The 24,449-nt window shown below is 38.1% G+C and overlaps 1 protein-coding gene across 1 annotated transcript; it reads left to right on the forward strand.

The window, feature by feature from the left end:
* Nucleotides 1-1,023: 1,023 nt before the first annotated feature.
* On the forward strand, nt 1,024-21,840 carry LOC127421066 (cytosolic 5'-nucleotidase 3-like). The gene is made up of 9 exons (XM_051663801.1): nt 1,024-1,137; nt 1,778-1,876; nt 2,052-2,121; nt 5,894-5,940; nt 6,957-7,042; nt 11,753-11,842; nt 12,008-12,170; nt 21,120-21,320; nt 21,408-21,840. The coding sequence occupies exons 1-9, from the start codon at nt 1,135-1,137 to the stop codon at nt 21,516-21,518; spliced, it is 870 nt and encodes a 289-aa protein (XP_051519761.1). The 5' UTR covers nt 1,024-1,134; the 3' UTR covers nt 21,519-21,840.
* Nucleotides 21,841-24,449: the final 2,609 nt, after the last annotated feature.

A 24,449-nucleotide genomic window follows, 5' to 3' on the forward strand; every position in this document is an offset into this window, starting at 1 on the left:
CCTGAACCACAGACAACGTCAGAGGCGTCTTACCTGGGCTAAGGAGAAGAAGAACTGGACTGTTGCCCAGTGGTCCAAAGTCCTCTTTTCAGATGAGAGCAGGTTTTGTATTTCATTTGGAAACCAAGGTCCTAGAGTCTGGAGTAAGGATGGAGAAGCTCATAGCCCAAGTTGCTTTAAGTCCAGTGTTAAGTTTCCACAGTCTGTGATGATTTGGGGTGCAATGTCTTCTGCTGGTGTTGGTCCATTGTGTTTTTTGAAAACCAAAGTCACTGCACCCGTTTACCAAGAAATTTTGGAGCACTTCATGCTTCCTTCTGCTGACCAGCTTTTTAAAGATGCTGATTTCATTTTCCAGCAGGATTTGGCACTTGCCCACACTGCCAAAAGCACCAAAAGTTGGTTAAATGACCATGGTGTTGGTGTGCTTGACTGGCCAGCAAACTCACCAGACCTGAACCCCATAGAGAATCTATGGGGTATTGTCAAGAGGAAAATGAGAAACAAGAGACCAAAAAATGCAGATGAGCTGAAGGCCACTGTCAAAGAAACCTGGGCTTCCATACCACCTCAGCCGTGCCACAAACTGAACACCTCCATGCCACGCCGAATTGAGGCAGTAATTAAAGCAAAAGGAGCCCCTACCAAGTATTGAGTACATATACAGTAAATGAACATACTTTCCAGAAGGCCAACAATTCACTAAAAATGTTTTTTTTTTATTGGTCTTATGATGTATTCTAATTTTTTGAGATAGTGAATTGGTAGGTTTTGTTAAATGTGAGCCAAAATCATCACAATTAAAAGAACCAAAGACTTAAACTACTTCAGTCTGTGTGCACTGAATTTATTTAATACACGAGTTTCACAATTTGAGTTGAATTACTGAAATAAATGAACTTTTCCACGACATTCTAATTTATTGAGATGCACCTGTATGTCCGTATGTCTCCGCTGTCACGCGGCAGTGTTCCGGTTGTCCGGTAAGCGGCGGTACCAGCGGCACGCGCTTCCGTCTGTCAGCGCGGAGCTGCAGAAGAACACAGTAACATACTACCGGGGCTTTCTGGTAATCTTTTGTTTTCATTTATTTGAACCCTGGTCAAAGTGGCTCGTTTTCGTATCATTCTTAACATGGTAAGTCATCACACTATAACTGATGGAGTTCCAGCACATCTACACTGCAAGCTACGCTATACACTGAAAGGGTCCCAAACCCATTATAATATAAACTGTGTACATTTGAGAACGCGTGTAACGACGCTGATTATAATGGGAGCGTTTATCGCGTTGCGTCGTTTAGTGTTGTGATCTCATTCTGCGCCTTCTTAAAAAAGTGATAAACATTTAAAGAGAAACATCAGTCATTGGACATGTGCTGTACCATGGTAATACCTTGTGGTGCATTGGAGTACAAAATAGTGCATAAAGATTGTAATCATTCAGTATAAAGTACAAAGTAGCATATTGTTACCATCTGATACATAAGTGATGTTAACTGAAACACATGAATCAAATTTCTCTGCCTACAGGGTTCGTATCGAGAATAAATCAGCATAACATAAGCTATTTTTTGAGAAATATTAGTCACACTAGTAGTGAGAAGCCAATTACTCATTAACCACAAGCAGTTGTTTTCTGGGGCTCAACGTGGAGAATTATTGAAGCTTTCAGTGAGACTTGATTTATTCTGCAGATCTGTGAATACAAACTGAAGAGTGTTCATATGTTTTAAAATACAGATTAACCTCTGAATTTTATATTCTTAATCTAACAGATTCCAGAGTTATCAAAAAGTTCAGTGTTTATGAGGGATCCTAGGAGGGTGGAACAGATGTTGGCGTCTATGAGAAACGCTGGATCCAGCACACTACAGGTAATTTTCAGTCTGCATTTTTAATTGTGAACTACAGTACTATGGGAGGAAAGATTAGTTATGCCTGGTATATCATTCTAGTTATGTTTATGAGGAGCATGTGTTTTTTGGTACAGATTAATGGGAACATTTTGAGTTGATGTGGGCAAGTGATTCATTTTTGTTTGTGTTGTAGGTGATCTCAGATTTTGATATGACTCTCACCAGATTCGCCTACAATGGTAAACGCTGTCCTACCTGCCACAGTGAGTAATACATCACATTACTGAGCTCGTTCCCAGAAAGCCAGAAAGCAGTTTATTGTGAGAAAGCTGTTCTAAAAATGAAAGTTCTCTCATCATTTTCTCAGCCTCATGCCATCCCAGATGTGTATGACTTTCTTTCATCTGCTAACACAACGATGCAGCATAAAAGTAATCCATACAACTCCAGAAGTGATCTTCAGATGCGATATGATAACTGTGGGTGAGAAACAGATCAATATTTAAGTCCTTTTTACTATAAATTCTCCTCTCTGCCCAGTAGATGGCGATATGCACAAAGAATGCGAGTCGCCAAAAACACAAAAAGAAAAATGTGAAAGTGAAGATTTATAGTAAAACAAGTCTTAAATATTGATCTTTTTCTCACCCAAACCTATCATATCACTTTTGAAGATATGGATTTAACCACTGGCGTCTTATGGATTACTTATGCTGCATTTATGTGCTCAAAATTTTGGTCACCATTCACTTGCATTGTATGGACCTACAGAGCTGAGATATTCTTCTAAAAATTTTCGTTTGTGTTCAGCAGAAGAAATAAACTCATACACATCTGGGATGTCATGAGGGTGAGTAAATTCTAAGATAATTTTCATTTTTGGGTGAACTATTCCTTTAAGACTGGAAAGTGGCGTACATGTTTACGTGCACTGTGTTATTGGCTTTCTCTTAACTCCTGTCCCGTATACATGTGGCTTCATCAGTAAACAACTTTCTCCACAATGTAATTTCCCGTGACGCATGTTTAAATAACAAACAGGAATTCAAGGAAGATTTTGCTTATTTATTCTCTGTTGCTTTGCTTTATTTCCAGTTATACCTTGGTCTGTTCAAACACTCGATTCTGATTGGCTGGAATGTGTGCATTAAAACCGTTTAAAGCACAGGTAGTTCTATTCAGTTTTAATCACTGATTGATATTAAAGGGGTCATGAAATGAGGAATCAAATTTTACTTGATCTGCTGACATATAAATGTTCATGGTACTATAAAAACATACTGTAAGTTTCAGAAATCAAAACTTCCTCCTCACTGCAAAACGAGCATTTGTTGAAACCAAGACTCATTGTCTACTTCCTCCACATTGTGATGTCACACTGTGGTAGACATTTGCATCTGACGGCCTCCACAACAACACATCAACACCTACTTTACCTTATCACTTCTGTAGCTCCGCCCAGTAGCGGTGAGATGGCAAGTAGAGAGAGCAGTTCAGTCAAGAGCAGAGAGCCAATCAGAACAGTGGGTGTGTACTGTCAAGTCTTAAAGGAGAAGCAGCACCAAAACCAAGTGTTTCTGACAGAGGGTCAGAAGGAGGGTGGAAAATGATCATAGTTTACAAATATATGACTGTTTTTTTGTGTGTTTGTTTTTTTTGCAAAAAACTTTACTAATATTATAAGTGAGGCTCAAGGAACAAATTAAAATAATTAAAAAAAGGCATGTCATGACCCCTTTAACACACCTATGCTGTTATCCTCCATAATGAAACATTGCAAGAGTTTTATGCCTCTGTTTAAATGACCTCTGGATTAGAGGTCTTCACGGGTCCAAAAATTTGTGCCCGAACCCAAAGAGACCCGGAAATGTACTACCCGAACCGGACCCGTCTATTATTTGAAAGCTGGGACCCGGCAGGGAGACACAGACTCGATCGACACCGATTTCACAGCTGATTGCTGTTAACAAGTTAATATAAAAGTTGTGAAAACAAAACTTTGTGTCTTACATAATGTAACGTTAGTGGCCTTCTCCCCTGTGCCTGGTCGTGCCTCATATAATCCATCCTCCTTGCCAAGAAAGTTGGTAAAATACATACAGGTTTTCTGTGATTCCTTTCTTGCTGATTGAAACATCATAGCTAATCCACTCATTATTTCAGCTTCAAAAGTCCACTTGCTGTCACGGTGACCGATGACAAATACAACTTGTTTAGAATCAGCTTTGCTATCTCGCATAAGATAACTTCGACTGTTTGCCCTTTTGAACTATAATAACGATTGCTTGTTCATTGCCAAAGCTGCTAACGTTAGCATTGCTAATTTGCTGTTGTGTGCCTTAACTCCGCTCTGCCTCTGACATCACTCAGCTCGTTGTGGCTCCGCTCCGTTTTTCACCTTATTTCCCGGCTCGCACTTTCTTATCCTAATTTTACAATGTTGCAATTTACAACACACACACACACAGCACCATCATCATCAGCGCTGTCTGATCATGCCCAGGTATTCTCGGATCGACTCGGGTATTACACATAATGTTAAACAGACCTGGGACCCGCAGCAATAGAATGGGACCCGATCCGGACACGGCTGACCGTATAAAACGTGGATCCGAATCCGTAAGGGTCCCGGGTCAGGTCTTGGGTCTTCGGGTTAGGGTGGACCCATGAAGACCTCTACTCTGGATGCAAATATAAGGTAACAAGTCTGAGTCTCAGAGCTGGGATTAACTGTCACATCACAAAACACAACATCGTCAAGTCATGCCGTGACTATGAACCGCTACAGGAAAAACGAAAAAGAAAGCAGTGTTCATCAGCCTCATATTACTCATCCAAAACGCTTGTAAGAAAAGTATGGTTTGACATTCAGCTGTTTTGCACGGAGGGGGAGAGAAGGTAACCGCACATAAGAAACATTTGCAGGAGAAACCTAAGTGTGTTAAATGGCTTTCTCTTAATTCCTTAAATGGCATAAGGAACACGGCGTTCTCATTTATGTTTCAGAATACAGATTTCTGCAAAAACCCTGGAATAAACCGTTTTCTTAAGGGCATGTAAACTTACACTGCTTTCAGTGAGCATGTTTACATGCACATTTTTACACCGATTATGCTTAGCCAACATAGATTATGCACAGCCAACAATGTGTGTGGTCATGTAAACACCTTTATCGGGTAAGATCATAAACAGCTTAAGAACAAACAGATCGACAGAGGTTACATTTTTGCCATAACACAGATTTTGCGTTGCATGTAAGTACCTTTATTGGGGTTCTTACCGGCTTATTCAGTGTGTGCAGGAGTTGTGTGCATGCCTGTTTGCGTTTTGATGTCAAAAGCTGAGAATAACTTGCACTCAATGAGCCCATTTACATGCATACCAATAAATTGAAAACTACCAAAAATTATTTTATTTAAAGAATTCGACAAAGCAAAAAAAGCATTTTCATGAGTTTTGAAATAATCAAGTTAATTTGATGATTTCATTCAGTTAATCGTGTAGAGGTATGCGCACATCACTTGCGGACATTGGATAAGCCAGTATGAATGCCGGTTAAGGTGTTTACATGCAACGCAAAATCTGTGTAATGGGTAAAAATCTATCTGTGTCGATCAGTTTATCCTTAAGAGTTTTGACCCTTCAACGATTAAAGGTGAGCCGTTTACATGACCACACACATTGTCAGCTTATTAAGCAAAATCAGTGTAAAACATGCATGCACTCATAACAGAGTTATATTAGAGCAATCCTGAAGAATCCTGAAGCTAAATCTCTAGTCTATTCAAAGATTGATATGTTTAAGTTAACTTTTGCTGCTTTGACCAAACAGCTGACTTCACTTACACCAGATTAAAATATAAATAATTTAATATAATAACATTTTTGTTTCTGTTTTTATGTAAAATATTAGCCTAATTAAAATACACTGAACACTGTAAGATGTTACAATGTAACAATGATGGAACATTTCATATGTTGCATGGATTGCTCATGTCATTTGATGTTAAAAAGTAAATGAAATGCTTCTTGCAGATATCCTGGATAATAGCGAACTGATCAGTGAAGACTGCAAAGCCAAGGTGAGAAAACAAATATTTTACATCATTATTCTTAAAGGGTTAGTTCACCCAAAAATGAAAATTCTCTCATGATTTACTTACCTTTAAGCCATCCCAGATATGTATGACTTTTCTTATTCAGCAGAACCGAAGTGAAGATTTTTATAAGCAGATTTCAGCTCAGTCTGTCCATACAATGTGTGTAAATGGGTGCCATCAGGCTGCTGGCTGTTTGATGGTCCAAAAGGTATTTTTAGGCAGCATAAAAATAATCCACACGACTCCAGTCGATCAATTAATGTCTTCTATAGCAAACCGATAGGTTGGTGTAAGAATCAAATCGATAATTAAAAGGTTTTTAATTTTAAATCGTTGCTTCCGTACAGCGTTGTATTTCTGTTTGAAATGAACTAACTCTCACGTGACGCTAATTCCTGTTGGGTACAAAGCGCGCACTTCCGATTTCTCGCGTGATCGCGCCATAGCACTTATGCCTCTGATGTGTCGACTGTTGGCAGGAAGTGATTTAAAACATTTTTTTTAATAAAGATTTAATTATCGTTTTATTTTTTACACAAACATATTGATTCGGTTCAGAAGACATTCATTGATCGACTGGAGTCGTGTGGATTATTTTTATGCCGCCTAAATATGACTTTTGGACTGTCAAACAGCCAGCAGCCTGATGGCACCCATTTACACACATTGTATGGACAGACTGAGCTGAAATCTGCTTATAAAAATCTTCACTTCGGTTCAGCTGAATAAGGAAAGTCATACACATCTGGGATGGCATAAAGGTAAGTAAATCATGAGAGAATTTTCATTTTTGGGTGAACTAACCCTTTAAGCACAGCTTTGAGTACATCTGTGTCATTTGCGGAAATGTTACATTTCCATCGCAAACTCACAATTTAATTTATCTGCAAACTCTCACAAGCATGAGATGAAATTGAATACTCTGATTAATATTTCCTGGTGATCAGGATATTATGAAGCATCTCAATATTATTGTGAATAATTTTTTGTTTTTGTAGCTTCAAGATCTTCTGGACACATATTACCCCATAGAGATCGACTCCACACGCTCAGTAGAAGAGAAGTTACCGCTCATGGTTGAATGGTAACACACTTCATTATCGCCTCCACTGCCCCAGATAGAAAGAAAGCATGCCATTCATTGTTCTAATTGTAAGAGACTCAGTTTTCTTTCCTGTGTTGAGGTATATACTGTAGCGTATCATATCAAAAGGCTAATCCTTTTTTTTTTTTTTTTTTACATTAAAGGCATTGTACACCCAGAAACTCTAACATCATTTACTCACCCTGATGTTGTTCCAAACCTGAATAACTTATTTTCTTCAGTGGAACACAAAAAGAGATGTTAAGCAGAATGTTAGTCTCAGTCACCATTATCTTTCATTACATCTTTTTCTTTATAATTAAAGTGAATGGTGACTGATTATCGGTCCCTAACATTCTGCTTAACATCTCCTTTTGTGTTTCAAAGAAGAAAGAAACTAATTCGGTGAGTTTTACAAAGTTTAAAACTCTTATTTTATCACAGTGGTCGATTGACAGGTGAGTGGAGGTGCTTTGCTGCTGTCCAGGATGGATTAGTGTCAGATTAACACCAGTGTTGTGTGTAATTTGATCAAAAAGTAATTAGTTACAGTAATCTACAGTAATTACTTTTTTAAACTTCTCAGGTCCAAGTCACTTGCTACATTTACATGTACATCAATACTCTGATTATTGCAATAATCAGAGTATAAAGAATAATTAGATTAAGATGTTTACATGATTTGGTTTACATGATGCTGTCTCTTGATTCACTAAAAAGAATCGGGTCATAAGAGTCACATCGGAATACAAGCGCTATTTGTTGTTGAATTCTGCCTGCGAGGACACACTAATTTGAAAGACGTACTTGCCATTATTTTGCGGTATAAAGTATTTTTATCTCACCAACATTCAATTCAGACTATAAACAGACATTCACAACTCGGGAAAATATGTTTTCTTTTTCCGTGGGGCTGTAGATTCTGCAGTTGGGGAGCACCACTGCTGGAAAACAGTGCAAGACACTGCCGTTTCGCATGAAGCTGATAAGTGCAGCTTCTGTTTTGTGATGTTTTTGAACCTGTGCTTGAGTGTAACATCATCTGTCTGCAGCACAGGCGCACTTTGGTCAGAGTGGAAGAGATGTGCTTAAAGCATTTACATGCCAGTATAAAGCAATTAAATTAGGAGTGCTCCACATATCTTGCTGCGATTATCATTACTCTGATTATTAGCATAACCGCAATATCATAATCGCAATATTCTGTTTACATGAGCAACAGTTTAATCGCAGTATTGCCTTATCGCATTGTAATCGCATTATGAGGGTGCATGTAAACGTAGTCATTTGTTTATTGCTTAAGGCTCAATCAGTGTATGCGTTTACATGAGCTGTGTTAGCAGCGTACTCTTTACTCCCATATATATGTGGCTCAGTCAGTAAGCAGCTTTCTCCAAAAGAACGTAATTTCCCTGCGGCGCTTGTGTAAATAAATAGCATGGCATCCGAGGAAGACTTTGCTATTTTATTGTCCGTTGCTTTGCTTTATTCCCAGATATTCTAGAGTTGTTGCTGTGTTTGCTTCCTTCACTTTCTATCGCGACCTGCAGCTGAATTGCAACATTAGTGGGGTTTCCCTCTTATGTAAAACTCTGGGATTCCCCCAGTGTACGAGCAGTGTTGGGGAGTAACGGAATACATGTAACGGGATTAAGTATTTAAAATACAAAATATAAGTAACTGTATTCCACTTCAGTTACAATTTAAATCATTGGTATTTAGAATACAGTTACATTCAAAAAGTATTTTGATTACTGAAGAGATTACTTTGCATTTTATTGTCATTTGTTTCATTTAATATTTAGTCCTTTCAGATGGAAAACATTTATACATATAAATGATGCGATCCAAAGTGCATTTGAACAGCAGTGAAACACTTTCTTATGATGTGTTACATTCATACGAGCAGACAGAGAAGTAAGTTTGAAGTAAGTTTGGAGCAGAAGAAATAGAAATAAACCTTGTGTAAACTGTCAGATTTACGCTAAGATAAAATGCTATTTCTAGCCATTTTACATGCACGTTACCAGACACAATCATATTTTATTATCAAGAAAATTCACGTTGGATCATAATTTCTTTTTTTCTAGTAAGACCTTTGATATTAGGGCAAAAATCATATTCTTGATGATAATTTTTGGATTGTTTTCCTGTAAAAATATCTAAAAATCCTTAAAACAAGATCAGTTTGATTAATCTTGTTTTAGAAACAACTCTGCATAAGATATTTAGGTTTTTCAGAGAATGTATTTTTAACATGTTTATTTTGTCTTACTGTACTGGCAGAGTTTTATAGTCAAAACAAGTGAAACAAATCTACCAGTGCTGAAGAAGTAATCCAAAGTATTTAGAATACGTTACTGACCTTGAGTAATCTAACGAAATACATTACAAATTACATTTTACAGCATGTATTCTGTAATCTGTAGTGGAATACATTTCAAAAGTAACCCTCTCAACCCTGTGTATGAGCATATCTATGCAAACGTGAGGTAATGTCTGGACTTTACTTTGGTGTTTATAAATGAGTATAGATAATTGTGTATGTGATTTTTCCCAATGTACTTCCGCTGTGTTGACTTGTTGTTGGGCTCCATCCTATGATGTTTGTTGATCCCTGGTTTGTTCCACGCACGCGCACTGTCCAAACACCCATCAGAACAGCGCTTATGCATTTACATGACCACATAAGCCACATTCTCCGAGAGAAACCTAGGTGTGTTAAACCACTTTCTCTTAATCCCTTAAACAGCGTAAGGAAATCAGCATTTTGTTTGCATGACATTTCAGTATGCCGCTTTTGGCTAAATCCCTGGAATAAACAGTTTTCTTAAGTGCATGTAAACGTGGTCATTGTAAGGGAGGATCGAGTGTATGACTTGCGTTCAACAATAAGCAGGGAGGAAATATAGACATTTGCTGTTGCTCAATATAAAGAACAGACTTTGTTGGCAGGAACTTTTTGTCTTGTCCTGGTCTTTCCCAGCTACCTTGAAGAACGAACTCAAGGAGGGCGTCAACCTCCTCTTTTTTTTTTATTTTTTTTTTATTTTAATTTTAATTTTTTTACAGTGGTGGATGATGGCATCAGAACAAGTCTTTGTTCTGAAAAAAAAGTTTTTTTCTTAAAAGTAATTAGTAATCTGTTTCTTTTTCAGTGACGTAATCAGTAAAGTAGTCTGATTACAATTTTCAGGAAGTAGTTAGTAATTCATAGTGGGTTTTAACTTTTCAAACACTTCTGGGGCTGGTTGCACCAGCTATACGTACGTTACAACTTAGCCTAGTTGTGGTGTAAATGGGCACTAAGTCACAATTTATGCACTACTAAATATTTGAGCGTTGCACCATTAAACTTAGGTAGAACGTAACCCTACGTATAAACTAAATATTTACAGAAGTCTCCGACAAGGAGTAACGGATGGAATAAAAAAGCAGACTGATATTTTATGACATTAATGAGCATGTTTTGCGTGACAGGCATCAATCATTTCGACATATATGATGATGTTGGCATTTTTTTCCTCGTTAGAGGAAAAAAAAACCTACTTTAAGCAGCTCTTTAGCATGAAACTGATCTAATGGTGCAGTTTTCAGGATGCGTCGCCCGGTGTCAAGTTTCAACACATTCAAAATATATATAGGCCATTAAAATGAATAAATGTTTATTTTCCCAGCCTGTTGTATTAGTATTTATTTATCACCCCTTATTTATTTTAGATACAGTTCCTATATATTGTTATTTACACAGAGCAAATGTCCTATTTATCAAATGTAGCTACTTTTATCACGTATCGTATTTTAATGGGGATATAATTTATTACAGCTGACAGTTACTGGTCACAAGGTTTGAACATCAACCATAACAAGATCAAATTGAAATTGACGGCTGTTTAACAGTTCTGTGTACAAATCTGAAGGCTGTTTATTGGATCAATACAGAAACATCATATTATGCGACTACGCATTACTTTACAAAGAGCTTACAACCTACTAGTAAGTCTTGCCTTAAGAACAGGTGGTGCAACCAAATTAAGCACTGACTTAGTAACAAACTAACTAGTAGTTACTAAGCCCTTAGTGTGAACTTTATGTCCCAACTTACGTGAGACCTTACACACAGCTGGTGCAAACCTACCCTGATCACTAAACCTCTTTTCAGATATATGTAGCACTGTCCACTTATGATCACCCAAAATCCATCTTAATATACCAGGTGTAGCGAGGTCTATGAGTTATCAATATTTTGGGTCAGTTTCCCAGAAGAGAGAGACTGACTGATAAAAAAAGTTATTTTTGTCAACTTTTAAGTGTACACTAACATAGATTACTTCAAAGCTAACAGCCATTAACTTTAAACATTAAAATTAAGTCACAAAACTAAAAAATTTTGTTTTATTTTTTTATAGCCTTATTTATTTTTCTCCTACTAACTGTACATTCTACATATTCTGAACTATTGTCTTGTGTTGGCGTTGGATCTATAGGTTACAGTGTCTGCATTAGGGTGTTTTGTTTTGTTAAAAATATTGTGTTTCTTAGGTTTACGGTGTTTTTTTTGTGTGTTTTTTTTAAATAGAGATTCCTCTATTGTTCTATATGGTATGTGTTTCCCTTAATACGCCTCATTGTGTTTTTACACAAATTGCAAGTTTGTTTTTGCTCAGTTGTTGCACACGTCAGTGTAGGTGTGTGTGCGCATGTGTGCAGGTGGACTAAAGCCCATGAGCTGCTCGTACAGCAGAAGATCAGGAAAGATCATTTGGCTCCTGCGGTCAGAGAGTCTGAAGCCATGCTGAGGTGAGAACATTATCATGAAGACAATATTTCAAGAAATACAGTAGTTAACTCTTATTTGTGTGAGTTCAAACTATAACCACTTATCGATTGTGACGATAATACTATCTGAGAGTGTCTCATTCAGAGATCTTCAGCATTTTAACCAGCTGATGTTGTGTTTGCCAGGGAGGGCTACCAGCAGTTTTTTGGTCATCTGCATCAGATGTGTGTTCCTCTGTTGATCTTCTCTGCTGGTATTGGTGACGTGTTGGAGGAGGTCATCAGACAAGCTGGAGTTTTTCACCCCAATGTCAAAGTGTTCTCCAACTACATGGACTTTGACGAGTCTGTGAGTCTTTAAACACATTTGTGTAGTACATTATATTTAAAAAAAAAAAAAAAAAAAAGTCAACATTAAATCGGAAATGACCCTATTAATTTTCTTAATACATGTTCCTAGTCTCATTATTAACAGTTCATCAATGCATGTTGTCCCAAAGAAATTAATGTTTGTCTTTTATCAAAATGTAGTAATTTATTTATTTTTAGATTTTTTTTCCCCTTTTTTTTCTCCCAATTTGGAATGCCCGATTCCCAATGTGCTTTTAAGTCCTCGTGATGGTGTAGTGATTCGCCTCAGTCCGGGTGGCGGAGGACGAATCCCAGTTGCCTCCGCGTCTGAGATCGTCAACCCGCGCATCTTATAATGTGGTTTGTTGAGCGCGTTGCCACGGAGACATAGCGCGTGTGGAGGCTTCACGCCATCCACCGCGGCAACCACGCAGTGATCACGAGGAGGTTCCCCATGTGACTCTACCCTCCCTAGCAACCGGGCCAATTTGGTTGCTTAGGAGACCTGGCTGGAGTCACTCAGCACGCCCTGGGATTCGATCTAGCGAACTCCAGGGGTGGTAGCCAGCGTATTTTACCACTGAGCTACCCAGGCCCCCCAAAATGTAGTAATTTGAAATAATAGCAAATAATGATATTAAAGATTATAAAAAATAAAGTATTAACATTGGAATATGTGGAGATGCTCATTAAACCTTCAGCCTCCATGTCTGGGTCAAAAAGTGTGTGTCAGTGGTGTTTCAGGTGGGCAGTAGTCCTCCAAATTCACATCCAGCTCTGACTCCATCTGGTCTGGAACGTCCACTTTTCACCATCCAATCAATTTCTGATGGATAAAATCAATTTGCTCTTTTTCTCTAGTCCTGAACATCCTATTGAAACTGGAAATACATAACATGACTGAAGTAAAATGGGTTGCAAATGCTGTTTCATGTTGACTTCTTGACATCTTCAGCCCTGCGGTATATTTTGGCTGCCGCCTGCATTTTTCGCATCCAAATTTAAAAGCTCACCTTACACACACATTTCGATTGTACATCACTTTGTATATGTGTCCAATCTTATGATTTGATCTTATGTTTTTTAATTTTTTATATAACAGTTGCGGCACTTTTGTGCATAGTATTTCAGCACAAAAACCTGCGTCTTATTACTCGATTTAATTTGATCACTTGATTTAAAAAAATAATAATTTTATTACAAAATTGCTGAATCGACAAATCGAACATAAGGCGGAAGTGACGCAGTCCACGGACGAGGGTCTAAACACATAACGACAAGAGGTGTCAGCTGTGTGAGAGCACTTACTTTAGATTTGAAAAACAATGTCGTTGTCTGTCGAGCTGAAAAACCATAACATCACATCAGCACTTGAAAAGAAGACATCCAGTTTTTACAGCACGGTAAGTTCACTAGGTAGACTGCATGTGGTTTGCGGTGCTGCACGTCCAGATGTGGGAGAGAGAGAAGTTGATCCCTTTGATGCCACGCAGGACACGCTGAACTCAGAAAAAAACACATTGGAATGAACTCTAAACCTAATTATCTAGACAGTGGTTTGCAGTATATGAAGCAACATAAAATAATGTAATAAGGAACACGTCCGTCTGACTATATTAAAGTTACACACTGCTAGTATTCGCATGTTTACTCAATAAGGAAATGAATGTCCAGATGCTCAATGGCATTATACACGGTACAGGGCAAGCGATACGTGTTTGCGATCAGTGCAGTATGTAGCACAAGCGGAACATTGCTCGCAGCTGCTGCAGCTTAACACAAGAGAGTGAAAACTCTCTCAATGACGCGATTCCTGTAAATAGCCTATTGTATTCCGTGTTGCAGGTAAGTGATAGTTAAAAATTAAAAATTAAAAAATAAAATGGCGTTTACAGTATCTCCATAAAATACTGTAGGTTAACCATGAATAAAACTCATCCTCAATGAATGCATTTTAGCAAAACGTGACTTCACCTCGACAACATTATGCACTCTGAGTTTAATCATTTTTCAGATTAATCGATTAATCATCAGAATAATTGTTTGATTACTTGATTATAAAAATAATCAATAGTGATCTAGTTTAAGAAGGTGCAATCAGCGCTGAAATTACACTGTTCCTTGAGGTATTTAAATTAAGTAATTGTGTTTCCTTTACCGCACAAACATGCCTCCTTTTATGCAGTGCCAGTCCTACCCCATTTGGCATCCTAGGCGAGACACTCCAGTCACCCCTTCCCCACCTGATAAAAATTATTAGAGTTATGTATTAATTTTTACACACAAAAATTAAATGCATCACAAATGCATATAAACAGAACAAAACATTAATAAAAACAATGTTGGGAAGAAACATGTTATGGCTTCTTAAGTAGGCATCATAAATGGGTATCACCATATCTAGAAATAAACTTAATGTAAAGTGCACGAAAACCAAACCAAGTGGTCTAAGATGTAAAAAAAAAAAAAAATAGAAAAAGATGCACTACCCTAAAGATCTATGCACATTGTACAGTATGTTTCACAGCAGGGACATTTGTAGGCTTTCATCATTACTGGGGAGTCTCGGGCCCATTAAGTACACAATCTATTGTACTATGATGCTGTAGGGGGTTCTGGGGGCATGCTCCCCCGGGAGATTTTATTTATTTATTTATTTTTATTCTTTGCTAAAACTGCATCAAATAATTAATTTGTGTTTATTTTAGGAGCATCATTTGACATTTTCTTTAGTAGTCTATATACAGTAAATTGCATTGTGTAGCATTTATGAAACTGTGGACTAAAAACATATTGACACCTTTTCACATTACACAGCACAAGATGAAGTTTATCAAAGTTACCATTCTCAAAAGCCTGCTGTGGCAGTATCATGGTACAGGGATGGTACAAAATGGTAAAACCTTGGTATTTTTATAATCTATCATGGTATTTATATGGTAGGCTACTCCAAGGTAGGCTACTCTATGTCCAGTAAACATGGTATTGGCTTGTTAATTTAATGTTAGTATTTTGATAAACTTTTATTTAGAAAATGTCTTGACCTGCAGTAGACACTCGTTCACAGACTGCACTTGCACTCACATGACGATTGAATGCACTGCAGGTTTTGTTTCAATGAATTGTAGGTAAATATCCACTTAATTCAGCATTGTTTTTGTTCTCTGTCCAAAGCATCCTGTTACTGTTTTACTGCGTGACAAAGCGCTTCAAACGATTCAGCCCGCACGTTGGACACATTCATTAAGAAGAACCGCCTCAAATCCTCAAAATCATCGCTCCGATTCACAAGCCTCGCGCTAATGAGTCTATGGCCATGTTCACTGACATACTTTCCATACTACTCTCACTGTTTTTGCCAAGCACGTATATAACAGAAACTGTAAGAGTGGTATGGTAGTAAGGCATTTAGTACATGGTCTATACAAAGTCAGAAGTTTACATACACTTAGGTTGAAATCATTAAAACTAATTTTTTAACCACTCCACAGATTTCATATTAGCAAACTATAGTTTTGGCAAGTCGTTTAGGACATCTACTTTGTGCAATGCACAAGTAATTTTTTCCAACAATTGTTTACAGACAGATTGTTTCACTTTTAATTGACTATATCACAATTCCAGTGGGTCAGAAGTTTACATACACTAAGTTAACTGTGCCTTTAAGCAGCTTGCAAAATTCCAGAAAATGATGTCAAGCCATAAGGCAATTTGGCAATTTGCCAATTAGCGTCGTATAGGCTAATTGGAGGTGTACCTGTGGATGTATTTTAAGGCCTACCTAAACTCAGTGTCTCTTTCCTTGACATCATGGGAAAATCAAAACAAATCAGCCAAGACCTCAGAAAAAAAAATTGTGGACCTCCACAAGTCTGGTTCATCCTTGGGAGCAATTTCCAAATGCCTGAAGGTACCACGTTCATCTGTAGAAACAATAGTATGCAAGTATAAACACCATGGGACCACGCAGCCATCATACCGTTCAGGAAGGAAGACGCATTCTGTCTCATGATCACATTGATCATGATCTAAAACTCTGCAATAAATTGAATGGCATCTATGCTAATATTATTCTATTTGTATCCCTGTCTCAACCCCGGGACTCCTATACTGAGGTCACCAGAACCGGCTGGATCCAGCTCCATTCCTGCTTTGTGTTGGTCTCCACTGCTATGTGTCTCTGAGTGATGACTACTAAATGCAGCCGGTGCCAGCCAAACATCACTTCAGTCTATTACGATGGACTTCAGAGGATGAACTGATGCCAACTCCAACCATAAGACTTAGGATAGACCTCACCGAAATTACTGGCCGGTTGAACTGCAATGCACCTCACTGATCTCTGCCTGCATCACCTTGGTCTAATGATGGACTACACTCTTATAGTGGAATAGACAATCAATTAATTGCCAACAAAACCCTTCATCAGCCAACTAACAAAGGACAATGCATCTATGCAAACTTCTGCAGTTAATCCAGGATGAACTTCGAAGCCATAAGTCATTAATCTTACAGTTCAGACAAAATATTTATTTAAACACTGACCCTTAACACTTACTTAGTTTAATAATTTTAAACCATGACTTGCACTATACATAAGTAATATTGGCATTATATTCATGCTGATAGCCAGAGGGGAACTGGCCCCCACAGTGAGCCTGGTTTCTCCCAAGGTTATTTTTCTCCATTAACCAACATCTTATGGAGTTTTGTGTTCCTTGCCACAGTCGCCTTCGGCTTGCTCACTGGGTTTCTAAATACAATTATTATTTAATTACTTATTTTTAAACACAATTCCCAGTCGTATTTTATCAAACTACACAATGATGACTCTAAGACATAGATTAGACATAGACTCATTTTCTGTTAATGCATGATTTTCTTTGAAACGATGTGTGTTGTGAAAGGTGCTATACAAATAAAAATGACTTGACTTGTCTCCTAGAGATGAACGTAGTTTGGTGCGAAAAGTGCAAATCAATCCCAGAACAACGGCAAAGGACCTTGTGAAGATGCTAGAGGAAACAGGTAGACAAGTACCTATATCCACAATAAAACGAGTCCTATATCGACAAAACTTGAAAGGATGCTCAGCAAGGAAGAAGCCACTGCTCCAAAACCGCCATAAAAAAGCCAGAATATAGATTGCAAGTGCACATGGGGACAAAGATCTTACTTTTTGGAGAAATGTCCTCTGGTTTGATGAAACAAAATTGAACTCTTTGGTCATAATGACCATCGTTATGTTTGGAGGAAAAGAGTGAGGCCTGCAAGCCAAAGAACACCATCCCAACCGTGAAGCATGCGGGTGGCAGCATCATGTTGTGGGGGTGCTTTGCTGCAGGAGGGACTGGTGCACTTCACAAAATAGATGGCATAATGAGGAAGGAAAATTATGTGGATACATTGAAGCAACATCTCAAGACATCAGCCAGGAAGTTGAAGCTCGGTCACAAATGGGTCTTCCAAATGGACAGTGACCCCAAGCATACCTCCAGAGTTGTGGCAAAATGGCTTAAGGAAAACAAAGTCAAGGTATTTGAGTGGCCATCACAAAGCCCTGACCTCATTCCAATTTGTGGGCAGAACTGAAAAAGTGTGTGCGAGCAAGGAGGCCTACAAACCTGACTCCGTTACACCAGTTCTGTCTGGAGGAATGGGCCAAAATTCCAGCAACTTATTGTGAGAAGCTTGTGGAAGACTACCCAAAACGTTTGACCCAAGTTAAACAATTTAAAGGCAATGCTACCAAATACTAACAAAGTGCATGTAAACTTCTGACCCATTGGGAATGTGATGAAATAAATAAAAGCTGAAATAGATCATTCTCTCTACTATTCTGACATTTCACATTCTTAAAATAGTGATCCTAACTGACCTAAGACAGGGAATGTTTTCTACAATTAAATGTTAGGAATTGTGAAAAACTGAGTTTAAATGTATTTGGCTAAGGTGTATGTAAACTTCTGACTTCAACTGTATGTTTCGTGAGGGGAACGCAACATGTTATCAGAACGCACAGGGCGCGTTTTGTTCGACACAGATTGGACACATGCTAAAATTGACTTGGTAGATCAGCGCCTCCGAAGCGATGCCTAGGCGCTCACCTGTTTCGCATAATGGGTTGACATTAGGCAACATAGGCCCTGCTTTTATGTAAATTAGGCTCATTATAGATTGCACTCATTCATAAAAAATATCCGACACAATTTACAAGCGCACTTTCGTGATGATTCACATGTCTGGATCACAGTAGTGGGGTGATGCTCTACAGTCCCAACAGAGTGTGTCAGATCACGGTGGTCTGCGGCATCCTCTGCTATATCACGCTCAGAATCGGCCCGCAAGATCAGAATTGTGAGTGCAAATTGCATTTGGCAGCAATTATGTGGGTGTGTTTGCGCTGTTGCCCTCTCTGTATAATTTCCGCTGCTTTTTTTTACAGGCGCAATTTATTCTTGGTGAATTCCCCCACTCAGTCTATTTTGTGATTTCACACACCTACCCCATTGTTTCATCTTATATCTCGGCCACTGAGTGGACTAGAAACTTAATCTAGCTGTTGTTTGAAAGCTGAGATATTTTTTGTAATGATGTATAATCTTTTATCATCAGTTGTCAATTACATAATTTCTAGATGAGTTGTTTATCATGCTTTTTCTGCTATGCAGTATACTGTATTTCATTCTGGACATCAGATATATAACATTGGATTATTTACACAAAGAAGCTCACAGACACAAAGAAGCTCATTTTGAAGAAAGCAGCGTAAAATAGAGTTTGTGGCTACTTGGGGCTTTCAGAAGCAGTAATGAGAGAAGACATAAAAGATTTGTTTTTGTTGTCTTAGTCTTACAGAGATCATCACTCACTTTGTGGTTCTTTTTATAATCATTCGAACTGTGGTGTTATAGCAACACAATCACATTTCTAAGAATGAGAGCTTTCATTTGATATATGACTTGTCTATTTTAGACGTTTCAAAAACTTTTATATTCATATTTGCACTTCATCACCACAGGGCAGTGCTTATTTGCAACACAGATGTTTTCAGGCCTTCTTACAGTTGTGCTCAAAAGTTTGCATACGCTTGGAGAATTGGTAATATATGTACCATTTTTAAAGAAAACATGAGTGAGCAGGCAAAACACATTTCTTTTATTTCTTATGGGATTCATATTCAGCTGTAGGTTATAACAGAATGGCACAATCATAAAACAAAACATGGCAACAAAGAAAAAAATGAAATGACCCCTGTTCAAAAGTCTGCATACCCTTAGTTCTTAATACTGTGTATTGCCCCCTTTAGCATCAATGATAGCATGCAGTCTTTTGTAATAGTTGTCTATGAGGCCCTAAATTCTTGCAGGTGGTATAGCAGCCCATTCGTCTTGGCAAAATGCCTCCAGGTCATGCAAAGTCTTTGGTCATCTTAAATGAACGTTTGAGATCTCCCCAGAGTGGCTCGATGATATTAAGGCCAGGAGACTGTGATGGCCACTCTTCACCTTTTTCTGCTGTAACCACTGGAGGGTCAACTTGGCCTTGTGCTTAGGGTCATTGTCGTGCTGGAAAGTCCAAGAGCGTCCCATGCACAGCTTTCGTGCAGATGAATGCAAATTGTCTGCCAGTATTTTCTGATAACATGCTGCATTCATCTTGCCATCAATTTTCACAAGATTCCCCGTGCCTTTAGAGCTCACACACCCCCAAAACATCAGTGAGCCACCACCATGCTTCACAGTGAGGATGGTATTCTTTTCACTATAGGACATGTTGACCCCTCTCCAAACATAGCGCTTATGGTTGTGACCATAAAGCTCTATTTTGGTCTCGTCACTCCAAATTACAGTGTGCCAGAAGCTGTGAGGCGTGTCAAGGTGTTGTCGGGCATATTGTGACCGGTCTTTTTTGTGGCACTGGCGCAGTAAAGGCTTCTTTCTGGCAACTCGACCATGCAGCTCATTTTTTTTCAAGTATCGTCATATTGTGCTCCTTGAAACAACCTCACCGTCTTTTTCCAGAGCAGCCTGTATTCCTCCTGAGGTTACCTGTGGGTTTTTCTTTGTATCCTGAACAATTCTTCTGGCAGTTGTGGCTGAAATCTTTCTTGGTCTACCTGACCTTGGCTTGGTATCAAGAGATCCCCGAATTTTCCACTTCTTAATAAGTGATTGAACAGTACTGACTGGCATTTTCAAGGCTTTTGATATCTTTTTATATCCTTTTCCATCTTTATAAAGTTCCATTACCTTGTTATGCTAGACTTTTGACAGTTCTTTTCTGCTCCCCATGGCTCAGTATCTAGTCTGCTCAGTGCATCCACGTGAGAGCTAACAAACTCATTGACTATTTATATACAGACACTAATTGCAATTTAAAAAGCCACAGGTGTGGGAAATTAACCTTTAATTGCCATTTAAACCTGTGTGTGTCACCTTGTGTGTCTGTAACGAGGCCAAACATTCAAGGATATGTAAACTTTTGATCAGGGCCATTTGGGTGATTTCTGTTAACATTATGATTTAAAAAGGAGCCAAACAACTATGTGATAATAAATGGCTTCATATGATCACTATCCTTAAATAAAAGACAGTTTTTTTGCATTATCAGTCATATTTTCAAAATCAGTGCCAAAATATCACAATTTCTGCCAGGGTATGCAAACTTTGAGCACAACTTTATTTTTTATAAAACTTAAATGCAAAAGTGATGGAGTTCTGTGAAAAGTTCAGATTCTAAGCTTTCAAATGGTACCACATACTACATGCATCCAGGGGCTTTTAAATTGCAGAACTAAAGGCAGCAGAGCTGAAGAGGTTAAAGGTTGGCAAACAGAGATTCAGTGCTGTAAATTACAGCAGAAATCTAAAAACATTACATCATTAATGTAATTCAGTGCGAGTATTAACTTAGCCATGTTATTTTGATGGTTCAAACTGTGCAGGGTGTGTTGCGAGCGTTTAAAGGCCAGCTGATTCACATCTACAACAAACGTGAAGGTGCTCTGCTAAACACTGAACACTTTCACGAGCTGCGCAGTCGCAGTAACGTCCTGCTGCTCGGAGATTCACTGGGAGATCTGCACATGGCCGATGGAGTCACAGATATGCAGAACATCCTGAAGATAGGATACCTCAATGATAAGGTAAAAACACAACAGCACATTTAAAATGAGAAAAGAAAAAAAAAAAACACATCATTCTGAATGCATGCGTTTTATGTGTTTTCTTAGGTGGAAGAGAGGAAACCGTCATATTTAAATGCTTATGACATTGTCCTGGAAAAAGATGAAACTATGGATGTGCCCAACGGTATCCTGCTCTACATCACAGGCCAACAATGAACTTTCACTCATCTTTTACATAAGGACAGAATCAGTGACCTGACCTCGGTCCAGTTTTATAAAGGTTTTGGATGACATTTGGTTGTTTTGCTACCTCAACGTCTTCTGCACCTTCATTGTGTATGGTTTTCTGGATTGCATTTATTTTTCCAGTATGCTCGGACATTTGTGTTCAGTCAAACATCGATTAAACAATTATGGTGCTATACGTCCCTTTCTGACAGAGGATCAGCCCATTTTTAGAACCGTAGTTAATTCTGTTCATTGTTCAAGTCTTTGTCTTTCCACTCACACAAATAAATGTATTTTAGAGTTGGTGGCATTTATTAATAATGTGTGTATTTAATGAGTATGAACATGACAAGATATGGATAGATGACCAAAAAAAGAGAAGCTTGTTTTCCAAGGGAATGTCTGGCACATGCACTATGTAAGAGATGTAATGTAAAGACAGGCTGACTATATTATACTGCTTATAACACGGCTACTTACCAAATCAATAAATAGTTGACTTTTTTTTTCTTACTTGTAGAGATCGCAGAATGATATGAGGAAAGATGATCCTGATACCCGGATGACCGGTCTGATATAACTTAATCCCCGTATGTGCAATTATTTAAGCAATAAGGTACGAGAGGCCGTGCTATATTGTGAATATAGTCACGACTGATGGCCGTTGTTAGGCACAACGCAGGACAGTTACCACATAATAAAAATATTAAGGACATAAATGTTTATTAAAATGTAATTTTTGTTAAGTAGAATCAGTAAATGCCATCCTCTCGCTAAAAGATATCGGCAGTTTTCTGAGCAACCACTGGGTGGTGCCATGATGATTCTGATTGCCGCGGGACTGTTTTCTGGTTCCGGTGTCCATAAGAAGCAATGCAAAAACAACCGAAACGAGTGATCAAACAACTAACAAAAAGTGTTAGATTACATTATATTGGAGTATGTGTGAGTTCAGGCACAATTTTTTTTTATATCAACTTAACTAAGCTTGGGCCATAGCTTCACGTCATCTATCCACTCCTTAAACTTTGACGGTTGAGGCACTATCAAAACACAGTCATCGTAAAGTATTGGCACTGTGAGCCACCTTTTTTTATTTGGTAATTTTTACTAATGTAATAGGCTAAATATCACATTACCAGTTCAAAACATATGCAGATGCGAGTTAAAAGTCCCTAAAACAAAAACAGACTTCTGTTTTGAATTGTGAAGCATTTCTGCATTCTGGAAAAAGGAGGATCGTGCCCAATAGTAAACAGGACGTTGTTAAGAAACAACGCCACTTCTATTACAATGACTGGGAGAAATTGGAACGCCCATCCAATGAGCCGAGTGCCCAGCGGTCAACGGATGTAGAAAGGAAGTCCCGCCTTACTTTAGAGCCTTTTAGATACAGACATCGCCTGTCAATCATCTCACGAACATGCATGCGCATTAGCTATACAAGCTGGGAAAATGTATTTTTTTAGCGTAATCTGAGGTAAAGAAGCACAATTTATGATACAAGCATTATCAGATTTTATTGCTGATTTGAAATATGTTCTTTGATCGTAATCTTGACCAACCATTTTTAAAATTTTTATGGTTTTGTTCCCCCATTCAAGTAGATGGGAACTGCACTGGCATGACTGGAAATAGTCTCCCGGGAGTGTTCCAAAGATAGCTGCCAGTGGACTGACTTGCTAGAAAGACCTTAAGGGTTACAAGTCTGGAGAAATATATTAGTTTAAATGTATAACATTTAAATTTTATAAGAATACAGGTGGATTTTTTTATATACATTTATATACTGTATATGATGTAAGGTCATTTAAATCAGAATGAGCTTTATTGCCAAGTATACAAATACAAGGAATTTGTCTTGGTAAGTGCACAAACAATACAACAAGACAGAGATAATAATAACAAATATATCTTGAAACAACCACACCGTCTTTTACCAGAGCAGCCTGTATTTCTCCTGAGGTTACCTGTGGGTTTTTCTTTGTATCCTGAACAATTCTTCTGGCAGTTGTGGCTGAAATCTTTCTTGGTCTACCTGACCGTGGCTTGGTAACAAGAGATCCCTGAATTTTCCACTTTTTAATAAGTGATTGAACAGTACTGACTGGCATTTTCAAGGCTTTGGATATCTTTTTATATCCTTTTCCATCTATATAAAGTTCCATTACCTTGTTACGCAGGTCTTTTGACAGTTCTTTTCTGCTTACCATGGCTCAGTATCTAGCCTGCTCAGTGCATCCATGTGAGAGCTAACAAACTCATTGACTATTTATACATAGACACTAATTGCAATTTAAAAAGCTACAGGCGTGGGAAATTAAACTTTAATTGCCATTTAAACCTGTGTGTGTCACCTTGTGTGTCTGTAACAAGGCCAAACATTCAAGGGTATGTAAACTTTTGATCAGGGCCATTTGGGTGATTTCTGTTATTATTATGACGTAAAAAGGAGCCAAACAACTATGTGATAATAAGTGGCTTCATATGATCACTATCCTTAAATAAAAGACAGGTTTTTTTTTTTTTTTTGCATGATCAGTCATATTTTCAAAATCAGTGCCAAAATTTCACAATTTCTGCCAGGGTATGCAAACTTTTGACCACAACTGTGTATATATATACATATATATATATAATATATATATATATATATATATATATATATGTACAAATACAAATCTGTTATATACAGATGCAAGGGAATGTAATGGCAGAAGAGGTTGGATGTGTTGGATGAATATAAATAGACTAAGCTGTGTATTGCACATTAATTATTGCTCAATGGGGCAGTTTTATCTGTTCATGAGATGGATAGCCTGAGGGAAAAAAAACTGTTCCTGTGCCTGATGGTTCTGGTGATCAGAGCTCTGTAACGCCGTCCAGAAGGCAACAGTTCAAAAAGGAAGTGGTCTGGGT

Source organism: Myxocyprinus asiaticus, chromosome 30 (assembly GCF_019703515.2).
Source record: "Myxocyprinus asiaticus isolate MX2 ecotype Aquarium Trade chromosome 30, UBuf_Myxa_2, whole genome shotgun sequence".
NCBI classification, from domain to species: Eukaryota; Metazoa; Chordata; class Actinopteri; order Cypriniformes; family Catostomidae; genus Myxocyprinus; species Myxocyprinus asiaticus.